The sequence below is a fragment of the Empidonax traillii genome, unplaced genomic scaffold (genome assembly GCF_003031625.1).
Source record: "Empidonax traillii isolate 1590-97213 ecotype Southwest subspecies unplaced genomic scaffold, ASM303162v1 scaffold641:size396790, whole genome shotgun sequence".
NCBI classification, from domain to species: Eukaryota; Metazoa; Chordata; class Aves; order Passeriformes; family Tyrannidae; genus Empidonax; species Empidonax traillii.
Genome location: NW_020955834.1, coordinates 136649 through 148186, shown reverse-complemented (window position 1 = coordinate 148186; position 11538 = coordinate 136649). Strand labels below are relative to the sequence as shown.

At 42.5% G+C, this 11538-nt stretch overlaps 1 protein-coding gene across 2 annotated transcripts in view; it reads right to left on the bottom strand.

Moving 5' to 3' along the window:
* Positions 1-1090: 1090 nt before the first annotated feature.
* The window catches only part of DCBLD1 (discoidin, CUB and LCCL domain containing 1), a 48517-nt gene continuing 38069 nt past the window's right edge, over positions 1091-11538 (bottom strand). The window contains exons 10-15 of one of the 2 annotated variants that reach the window (XM_027899105.1): positions 10525-10672; positions 10319-10435; positions 8718-8808; positions 7633-7682; positions 5962-6081; positions 1091-3485 (exon numbers count right to left, since the gene is read on the bottom strand). In XM_027899105.1, coding sequence (XP_027754906.1) covers positions 2968-3485; positions 5962-6081; positions 7633-7682; positions 8718-8808; positions 10319-10435; positions 10525-10672 — 1044 coding nt within the window. In that variant the 3' untranslated portion in view covers positions 1091-2967. Of the gene's footprint in view, positions 3486-3780; positions 4770-5961; positions 6082-7632; positions 7683-8717; positions 8809-10318; positions 10436-10524; positions 10673-11538 lie in introns of those variants that run through there. The other variant, XM_027899106.1, reaches the window with a different exon arrangement.

The following is an 11538-nucleotide window of genomic DNA, read 5'->3' as shown; positions in this document are numbered from 1 at the left end:
CCTTCACTGTGAAACAAAGTTTTTTAAATCTGTGATGTTTTTTAAGGCTGCCTTTCATCTGGGTTTGAGAGAACAGGCTGATGTAGACAAGCTGTATAAGTATGTAAGAAGCCATTCAGAGGATGAGCATGGGGATGAGCACTAGCACTGGTAAGATTCAGGCATTCTCCTTTCCTTCCTACAATAGGATTTTGTAGGAAGCTGCTAGGGTCACTAAAAATTTCCTAGACCAAGGTGCAGAAGCCGAGGCTTTTTAGGTTAGCCACCCTCAGCAATCACTAAGGCATGAAACACGAAACACCATGGCAGTGACTGGGAGCTGTGTGTGACTACAGAGCTGCTGTGCTGCCTCCGTCCCTGTTGGCACCAAGCCACTCTGAAGGGAGGCTGGAAGTGTCTGGGGATCTATTTTAAGCCATCTTTGCAGGTTTGGTTTTTTTTCGGGGGGGGGGATAAAGGCAAGGTGCAAATTGAGACCCACCTTTTCATTAGGCTAAATCAGATGTGTTAAGATGTGTTTGAATGACAGCAGAAATGGGCCTATGCTGCCAAGAACCCTTTGTCACTTGTGGCGTGCTGCAGATGCACCAAGCATGTGGCAGAAGCATATGAAAAGTTCCTTAGAATACAAGTAGTGTTGTGTGCTGCCTGGTCCCTTGCATTGCTGTGTTATTTAGCTGCCTCACTAGGTGGGGAGGAGGCCTGATTACTGACTTGTTTGTCAAGTGACAAGTCAGGCTAATTAGTTGCGTGGGTGGAGGATTGGTTTCAGTCTCATCAGGAGGGCATCCTCATCCTCTCCTCAATTATATGCATCCAGCAGCAGGGCTGGGCACAGATGCTATTTTGTGGCTGCTTCTTCTATAGAGCTCATGGACAGAAAAGCTGGGCTAAATGGGGCACTGAGAGAATCTTTTTTTAGCCAGTCACACTGGGACCGTGAATTGCGGCAGCACAACTGGCACTTTTGCAGGGTGTAAGGAACTCTTCTTTCTCACCCTGCAGCATATGTGATGAGAGTGGGTGTGCAGCGATGATCAAGTCAGTGAGTTAAGTGGCAGGCTCAAGTTAAGTGGCAGGCCCGTGTGACTGATTTACAAATACCAGTGTTCTTTATTTACACAGACATGTAAACAACAGAAGGTAAACAACACCGCCCAGCTCAGTCTAACAAACAGGCTGCTGCTGTTTCACTTCAGGACCTGAGGTGTTTTAGACATTTCACAGAAACTGTAATGACAGGAAACACAGGGAGGCTACGAGGTTACCTTGACTCTTCTTTGCACAGGAATTGCATGCACGGTGCGGCAACGTGGGGGAATGGTGCCACTTGAGGCCACAAGACACGCGTATGCAAAGAACCCACTCAGACCTTGCCTCAAGTTTGGATATGGCTAGAGTATTTGTGAGTAGCATCACTGCAACCGGTCTGTCCTCTGACAGCACTTCCCACCCCAGGGTCTGAAAGCACTTTACAAATAGACTGATTAATCTTCGCTGCATGCTTTGCAAATTATCCCATTTACACACAAGGAAATGGGGGGCTTTCAAAGAGTGACTTTCCCAGAGCTCAGGTTTTACTTGTCTCGTTTCCCAACCTTGTGCTTAAAATACAGCACCATTCTTTCTTCACAGAAGTATATCACTTCTTGACACTTCAGGACAGGCTTTCAAATTCAGAGAAATGCCCCAAGCACTGGAGGCAGAAGGGCAGCAGATGGTCCCTGTTGCTACCAGAAGCTGTTTTGCTCCAAAGCTGCCTCTGCTGAAAGAGGAGCCAGCTACTGTGCGATACATTGCACCCATCCCCGCGCTTTTTCAAGTTTCTCCAAAAACAGAACTGAGGGAAACATTAGCTGCAAAAGAAAAACTATATATATAAAAACAACGGTGCTGATCCCCTGTCTTGCAAATTTAACTGCAACAGTAAGCCATACACACACTGTGTTTCACTTAGTTGAAATATTTCAAATAGAAATGTTACACTTAATTTGTAAGACAGAAAAATACCTAGTGGAGCAATGAAGAGTTCAGGAAGTTTGCTGCTTTGTGCCAAGGAGTAAGTCTCCTTATAGTTTAGCAGCAAAAAGATCAGCTAGGACTTGAACAGGATTTAATTCTCAGCTGTAAATTCACATTTTGGTTCCATGCACACTTCCTAAATAAAAAAACAAAACAAAACCAGGTGAACTGGTGTTGGATTTGTTGTTTGGTGTTGTTTGCTTTTTTGGTTGTTTTTTCTTTTTTCTGTTGTAGAGTGATCACCATGGCTTAAACCCAAAACTAGTTTCAGCCTTTCTAATTATTTCTTAACATGAATTGCAAGTTAGACGGCTCAGCTCATATGCTTGATCAAATTCAAGCATGTGAGAATTGCTGCTAAAAAAGCAGCTGGGAAGTTGGGTTTGAGCACAGTATTTAAATGCTCAGCTGCCTTCTCTTGTGCACATTATGTTTTGAGTAGTTTAACTTCTACCCTCCCAGAAAGAACTACAGTGATGCCCTATCTTCAGTTTTCATAGGAAAGGAGATGAATCACCACAACCATAAGATACACCATTTACAGCTGCCAGAACAGCAGCAGGTAAAATAAAGACAGAAAAGGAGTCCTGTTTTTTCTTAAACAGGCATTTCTGCAATCCTTTCAAACCCCCAGGTGAAAAGGAAACTTAAAAATTCTCCTTAAATAAAAGCTATGTACAAATTGCACACATTGCAAATGGAGCACTGAGATCAGTTACAGAAAATAAGATGTACAGTCTTCACTGATAACATCTCTCTTGCTATAAACAGTGATAAACAGCATATGCTTTCTTCAGATGTCAGAACCCAGCAAGACAGCAATATTATGTACACAGGGCTTGTTTGCCTTCTGCCTCCCACAGCAGAGTCCTTCCAAACTCTGTTTTCGCTTCAGAAAGCTGTGCAGTGATGTTCCTGTGCACCACACCTCTCCTGCTCAGCAAATCACAAGAGAGCTGTCATTGCTGTCTGGCTTATGGGTTTTAGGCAGTCTCTGGGCGTTGAGTAACCCTCGTTCCCGAGGGCGTTTTGCTGAGGCTTCTGGTAGTCTGTGCTGTAGCTCACAGAGGTCAGAACACCATTAACTTTGGGTTTGTCATAGTTTATGACACTCTGGGGTGTCTGATAGTCTCCATTCCTGGTGTCGGTTTTACATGAAGTGGAGAAGCCGCTGGCAGGAAGGGAGTGTATCTGAGATGAGACAACAGGAACGTTGTAGCCATTTTCAGAAGGGAAATTATTTTCTCTTGCTATGTGCCGTTCTATGATGGGGGTGGCGTATTCAGGCTCTTGGCTGGTCAGGGGCAGAGCGTATTCATGCCGGTTAGCTCTGTGAGGGCAGCGATAGTGATTTTCGAACTCGGAACTCCCCCTTCTTCCCTCATCTTTGGTGTCCACGGGTCGAAAAGTAGATCCTTTACGTGTTACTGTCCCAGTCCCAATCATGAGAGGCTGCTGATAATCTAAAAGGAAGGATGAACTGCTCAATAAGGCATAGAATGGTTATTTTATGTATGTAGTACTTATGCAGAGATAAGTACTTTATGATGAAAAACTACTCAGTTATTATAGCAAATGTGTGTTTACTGGGGATGTGAGGAAACCTTTCCCCAGCACTGATCCTGTAAACTCCTTCCGTGAGCAAGCATTGTAGAACATGGCAGAAGCTCTTCCACAGAGGAGCTCCAATCTGCCACCCCTTTTCCTACTCCCTCCCTTTCCCCACCTACCCACCCAAATAAATTAACATTTCTGGAATATACTTAAAAGCCCTAAAAAAACGAGTGAAGACAACAAAATATTAGCACCAAAGTGGACAAAGGACGTTGCATGAAGATCTTCAAAGTGAGAAGTTCTCCAAAATAAGTGTTCCACTTTTGGAACAATTAAAAGGCCTAGAGGATTCTTAACGAGACGGCTTTATTTAAAAGGCATCTCACAGTAGCTGACTGACAAGAAGAATGAAGTTAGGCAAAACGGCAGCCAAGAGAGTCAGTGAAAGTGTGAAACACACTAAGCCAGCTCGCACGGCTGCAGGCATGCCAGAGGGGCTGAGTGTGGGAGGAGAAGCGGGACTGGTGCTCCCAGAGGAATTGGGCAGTCACCCTGGTGAAGGGGGATGGCAGGGATACAGCTGGCAACAGGCAAACGGCCTGAGCAGGAGCAAGGAGTGAGATGGAGGAAATACAGCCTCAAGATTTGCATGTTTGCACCTCTAGTCAAGGCAGATGCTAGGCTGCCATGTAAGCAGGAGATCTGAACTGAAAGGTTTTTTTAAAAAATCCGGTAATGCTTTTATGAGGAAATTCAATGTTCTAACTTTCTCGCTTTGGTGCTGGTGACAATCTCTCGTGGCTAGATACAGTGGCCTGAACAGTTCTAGTAAATGACACTGCTAAAGCATCGTGTTTTGATGCAGGCGTGAAGAACTTAGCTCAGTTTCTGTTCTGGCATCGTGGTTCATCTGACATGAGCATTGAATTCGATCCCATATGTCCTGTGAATCTCTTTGGCAGTTTCTGGCTAACTCCCAAACTTCAGCATGTAGGGTGAAGGTGTTATGATACTTCACTAAGTAAGTGGAGCAGCTCTCCTCCGCATCGCTGCCGCCATCCCCAGCAATCTCTCGCTCAGGATGCAGCATCTCGACTTGCTCCTGGCTGCCTTTGGGAACCAGCAGGCAGATGGGGATTTGAAGTGAGGGAATTCCATGTAGCATGATAACCTATATGCAAATTGTGTGCTCTCTGCAATTAAACTATTAAATTTTCTGAGTTGCATTCACATTTTTATTTCATGTTTCTTATTTTTAAGGAGACTGTAAATGAAATGCTAAGGCTGGGAAGCTGCCTGGGCCAGGCTGAGAGTTAAAGACTTGCCACAAACACAGCAGGAGGGAGGATGGAGGGAGCAGAGACTCCCCAGGCATGGCCAGGGGAGCCAAATAACCATGATGTTTGAGCAACCTTTATTCATTCTCCTTCCTTCATGATAGAAAACCGCTTTTTAAATCTCTGCATATTTATATTGAAAGTTTCTATAAAGGATTGAAACTGTCTTTGAAAGATATGGAGGGTAGCACCATATGGAATTACAGTAACCATCCATTTGTTTTTAAAGGTATTTCTCTGCCAAACACACTGAAGAAATTCTAAGGAATTTCTAAGGTCTGGAGGCTGGAAAGAGCAAACTAGTCTTTCTGCAAGATTGCTGATCACTGATCTCATGAAATGGCTGGTCTCACCAGCCTTACCAGACAGACTAGACTAGGCGGGGATAAGATGTGCTAAGAGGATGAATTAAAAAATCATCCCTTTGGGATGCAAATAGTACTGATGTGGGGATTTGCTCTATCCAAACAATGACCTGGAGCCGAGGTAGCACAGGAGAGAAGCACTGTTGCTGGGTTTTTTTCTTCTCTCCAGCCTACCTGCTTCCACTTCAAGGGGCCTCGTCTCCCAGGTAGTTCAGCACCAGGAAAGCTGCACGGGGATCTCAGCACAACTTCCAGCTGGGCAAGGAAATCCCACCACAAACCAACTAAGTAATTTTTCTATTTGCTCAGCAGTAAGGGGCATTATATTTTGTTCCATTTCCAGAGACATTTGTTTTTAAATAGAAACACAAAAATTAGTCAGCAAAGGCAAACGATCCTATCCTAGGCACATTGCATTCTAACCATGCCTGAGTGCCTTACAGCATTTCAGAGTCAGAAAATCTTACTAACAACTCCAAGAAAAAAATTCCCAAGTAGTGGTCTTTCCCTCCCTAATATATTTAGCTGCTTCACTACATACCTGGGATGAACATGGATAAATCTATCCCTGTGCCTCAGCTTGCATAAGAGCTGGAGCTTGTATCATTACTGGGCCATCCCTCTTCGTTACCTGCTCTGCACATGGAGCAAAAGGAATGCATATGAGGGGGAACAACTGTTACCTGCCATGTCACTGGTGACCAGATCCAGTTTTTGAGGTGTCTCCTTTTCATTGTTATAGCTGATGGTAAATTCAGTTGACTGATGTCTGGTGAAGGGCTGCTTGATTTGTTTCCAACAACCTGTGATAAAGAAATAAAATTAGAAGGCTTATCAGCAAGTTGAATGCTTAGAATCAGAAGAGTTACCAGAAAGTTTAATATTTGGTGTTCTCATTGCCATCAATATGTATTTAAACAGTTAAAAACCAAGGCTAAAATAGGCTGCTTGTAAAAAGAGCCCCCTAAATATGGAGGGTGAAGGAAAAAGTGAATCATCAACTGGGATTTCCAAATGAAAATGAATCTTTACATAGGATTTTTTGCTAAGAAGGGCCCAGACTCTGTAGGTGCCTGCACTGATGCCTCAACGAAGTATATTAATAAAATGCTAGCTTTAAATCAGTTACATCTTTTGGCATTGATTATGTGGCAAAAATAATGCTTAAATATTTTTTTCAGTAGATTAGTGTGGCTTCCATTTTGTTGCTGAGCATCTGCGCTCATCAGTTCATGTGTTCTCACAACATCCTTGTGAGAAAGAAAAGAAAAACTCGACAATGTCAGGCACTTGCCTGGAGCTGGCAACAGGAGGTCTGTGGAGAGGTGAGTTCGACTACCAGCTTTTTAAGTCCCAAGCTTGGTTCACAGGGGCTTAGGAGCTTGATTTATGAAGCATGCATGCAACAAATGAACTGACTGGGTAAGAGGCTATCTCCAATTTCTTGGGATTTGTCCTCATTAGCAAGTGAGAAAGGATTATGATGTGACCTTGAAAAATCATATTAGCAAATATGATGTTAAGTACAAATTAATTTTCTAATGAGGGCAAGCTGCAGTGGGGAACAACATTCCTTTCACTGACGTCAGTGCCTGCTGAGGGATGAAATTTCGGAGCTGAGCTATTGCAAGACACTTGTCAAGAGACATATGAATGCTTAGTGGTTTCTTTTTTTATGAAAAGCCGAGGTTCAGAAGTATATTCTTCTGTCAAGTTGGTTGGCCAGAAAAAAACAGCTAAACCCCAACTACCAAGCTGATGGGAGACCCCACTCCAGAAAGTGTTATTGAGCAAGACAAAGAAAATACTTCATTGGGGTTTTGCAGGCATCTCCTAAAGCAATGTTCACAAGCCAATCCCTCATTTGGATTTTACACAAGAAGTACAGTTCAGTATTGTTAAGCTTTATAAATACAGTCCCAAACAGGGAGGGCAGTGAGATAGAAATATTAAAACCATAAAAAATGATTATCCCTTCCCCTCTTGAAGAAAGGCAATCCTCTCTGCTGCAGGGAAAAGGAAAGCGGCAATTTTCTGTAAAATAGGTATTTTGGAGGAGGGAGGAAAAAGGAGGACACCTGGGAGCACTCTTACATGCTAATTTATGCACTCTGTATAATAGATCTTTTGTTAATTGCCTTTCTGTCATAGAAACCAAATTATATTGTTTCTCAGGGCACTGTACTAGGATGACACAAGTGGGACTATCGTTTGCCATTTCCCTTGTATGAAGAGGTGAATTTGAATGAGGAAATGTGGATGCTATTTCACAAGCAATAAATGCTTAGTTGCATAAATCCCTTCCCGTTGGCCCAGTGGACAGGACAGGACAAAGTGCATGATTCTCTACTAACCTGATTTCTGAGTACTGGATAATCCATAGGAAAGTCCTTTGGCTTCTCGCCTGCCAGGAGAGGAAAGGAATTATGAATGTCTGTACTCACAGCGTTTCAGCTTCCTGCCTTAGCTCCAGCAGAGCCTTTGTGTTTAGTGACCAAGGACAAGGCTTCACTTCAAGTTCCTGGAGGCTGGTGTTTGCTAGAACGTCAGGCATGCAAACCAGCACTTTGACATTTTCTTTTTCCCCATCTGTGTGCAAGTTGTGGGTGCTGGTGTTCAAATGTCTGGGACTGGCACTTATCAGTTTGATGTGTCCATGTCTGTATGTCAGCAGACCCAGGTTATGTTTGGGTCTGTTCTTCTGAATTCTTTGGCCAGTTTATAGATTTACTGGGAATCCAGGGCAGAGCTGGGTGATGAAGCAGCATCACCAAAGCATTGCTTATATTTCCAAATTCTCATCTACTGACCGAAGCATTTTCTGGCTCTACAAGCAACTGCAGGTTCATATGAACAGGCATCTAGCAAGAAGCACAGTTAGCAGTGCTTCTTCCAGTCCTCTGACTTGTGAGCTGAAGTAGCTTAGTTTTAGCTTCTTACCCCAGTGTATGTGTGCAACTCCTTACTGCGGGGCTCTTTCTGCTTTCAGCCTGCTAGGTAAAGTGTTCTAACTTAAGGCACTGGGAAGCAGAAACACAACTGGAGGGAAATAAAAGAAAATGATCCAGGTAGATAACTAAAATCTTCCCTTCACTGAATTGTTACTTGGCTTTGGTGTGGAAAGTATTCTGTCTTCGATTGCTTTACACCATAGTATTTTTGGGTGTATGTAGGCTGAAGAGAACAGCTGGTTACATTGGACTGTAAATTGGAGTGCGCAGTTCTGACCTGCTTTACCTCCGTTTTTCACTGACTAGGGGAGGCATATGATAAGAAATACAATTTACAGAGATAGAACAAAAGTTCTACTTAAAAGGAGGACCGACAAACAGGATCAATCCTCAGATCCCTGGTAAAGAGGCTCTGGAAAGAGGGCACAAGGTTGGACATGCTAGCCAGGTACCCACAAATGCCTCCTGTGACAAAAACCATATCTTACTTGCGTAGGGCTGCACAGATACAAATTCCAGAGAACACGAACAGACACAGCACAATGAGGATGGGGACAATTATAGCTGTAAGCTTCAAACCTGCATGAGAAAAAAAGTGATAAAAGTTTAAAAGGCAAATTACTCTGAAGATAATAATTTTTACTACAGAGAATGCAGCAAAAGGTAGATAATTTTGCAGGAATGCTCCGTGAAGAGAGCATAAAAATGTACAACTATAAAGCTAAAATACCACTCCTCTGCCACACTTTCTTGCCATGTACCTATGCGGAACAATATTGAGATGAAAGACTTGAATATACTTTCTCAAGGGTGGCACTTGACTTGGCATCTATATGCATCCTTACAAAGAGCAGTTCTTTCTTATTACACACTAGATGACTTTTAAAAAGCCACTTACATACACTTCGTTTGCAGTTGCTTATAAATCTGCCAAATGAGGCTGCAATTTTACATGCTGAGTATCTGGCTCATGTGGAACAGACTGGAACATTTCAGTCAAAATAGTTCAAAGATTTCCATGAGTGGATCTAGGGAAAAACCTGTTTAGCCCCTGTTAAATTCTAACACAACATGCTTTAGCACAGGGATTTGAAAATCAGCAGTGGGGTGGCTCTTGTCAGGAGTGTTTCATTCCCTGTTTCTACAGACACTTGCCAGCTGTGAGAATAAGGTAGTACAAGTGTCCACGGGGTATTTACAATTTAGCAGATGTAATCTCAGTAGATATAATTTTCAGTGAACATGGATATGGTTTACCCATGCTGCTGCACAGATGAATTGAGCTTCCTTGCTCTTGGCAAGAGCTTCAGAATATTTTTTTTTATTACAGTGATTGCTTCTTACAACCAGTTTTTGCACAGGGGCATTCCTACAACTATCAAATATCTAATGGGTAGAAGCATTTGGTACAGTGGGTCTGGTAATGCCTGCCTGGCTGTGGGTCCACCAAACAGTCAGTATAAGCACCAAATTTTGTTTGTTTGCTTTTTAAGATCTTAGATGCTAGCTCCACAGCATTAGAGGATGAAGACTGCAAATTCAGGAAGAAGTATGCAAATTAAGGTTGTCTGAGCCCCTGTGAACACACGTATTATGGAAAAATGTTTAATTACACAACTGTGCACTACTGTATGCTCCTTTGAGCTGGGGACCCTCTCTGGGAGGGGTCATGATTGTGTAGAGAGGAGGTAACATTTTTGTGAGACTACTACCTCACATTTTTAACTAATTGTTATAATTTAAAAAAAATCATAAAATATAGGAAGATAGTGAGGAAGAGCTCTTCCAAAAATTGCTGCATAGTGCTCACTGTAGTCCCTTGAGCAACCCACCAAGCATGGCAAATAAACTAATATGACAAGGAAACCAAAGCCTGATGTTTAACACATCAAGGAAAATTAAGGCTTTCAATCTCTTTCTGTGCCTTAAGACAAAAAGAACATATGTTCCTCCCTCTTCTCTCTGTTGTTAATCTTTAATAAAGTCTGAAGGGAAAATGAAAGTTTTGGTTTGTGAGAAAGTTTAAAGTTCACTCAGGCTGGGCTGATGTGATGCACTCTAGAGAAAATGCGGCACTAGGTCGTGTTACCTAAGTTACTTTCTTCTGACGGGATGGGCTCTGTAACAGTCCTGTCTTCTTTTCCAAGGGAGGTTTCTGTGCTCTGACTTGGTTTCTGCCACATTGAATGCGTAAATGAACTGTTAGCTGCAAAAGAGAAGGGGGCATCAGTGGCGCTGGGGTAGCACAGTGGTTTTAGAGGCACCGTGTCCGGGGACCACTGCTTACCCCCATACCTGGCATTATTCGACATCCCATCAGCTCAAGCTTCAATGCTATTCTTTGGTTCCAAGTTTGAGGGATAATTCGCACATAACGGGCCACTATTGGAGGGATGAAGTTATTGCGTACTATGTCACCGGAGTTGGAGTTGCCTTGGAATACCTGCAGTGAAATTGTGCACACATTGTTTGTTCAGTTTTAAAAGTCTCTTTCTTCAAAGTGTTCCTGACATCCAACTTCAAAGATTTTCATTATCCTAAAACTAATACATTGATAATCTGGGATTCAGACACAAGGTTTTAGAAACTGAGAGTTCTGGAAAGAAAGAAATAATCTTTTTCGTTCTGCCAGATGATCACATTTTTCTGTTAGCTTGGAGGAGAAAGATTATCACCATTTCAATTCTGTGTAATTTTTAGTTAATGTATGCTGCTATAATGCTATCATTTTTTATTTAATAGCACAGCAGCACCCTTTCTTGGGAACAGGGGATAAAGATGTAAAAAGAAAAACTGAAGTGAAGAGTGACTTTTAACTATGCAGTTGTTATTGCATATTATACAGCATTTCCCAGAATCAGCTCAGCCCCTTGTGCAGAACAGTAGTCCTTGCAATATTAATTCTTAAAGATGATCTGGGAAAACTTAAAAGCCTGATGAGATAGAGAAGTGAGCTCAGCATATGTTAGATAAAATGGTAGGCCACACAGGGTTCTGATAGGACAGGTTCTGTCATGCACCTTAGCTGAAACTAAGGTCATATATAATACTTCAATGAGATTATTTGAATATAGCAAGTCATTGTGGAAAACCACAAGTCTTTGCAGTTCAGCCACTACTAGGTTGATTTGTCACTTTTTGGGCCAACATCACCTCGGTTTCATATTTAAAAGAATATTAAACCAGCTAATGCTGGGCAGTGAAATTCCTTGCTATGCAAGCTAAGAAAATCAGAGCTAGCAGGAAGTCTCTCTACAGCTCTACAAAATTTTTAAAACCTGCCGTCAGGCCTGAGGACCAGGTAGAACC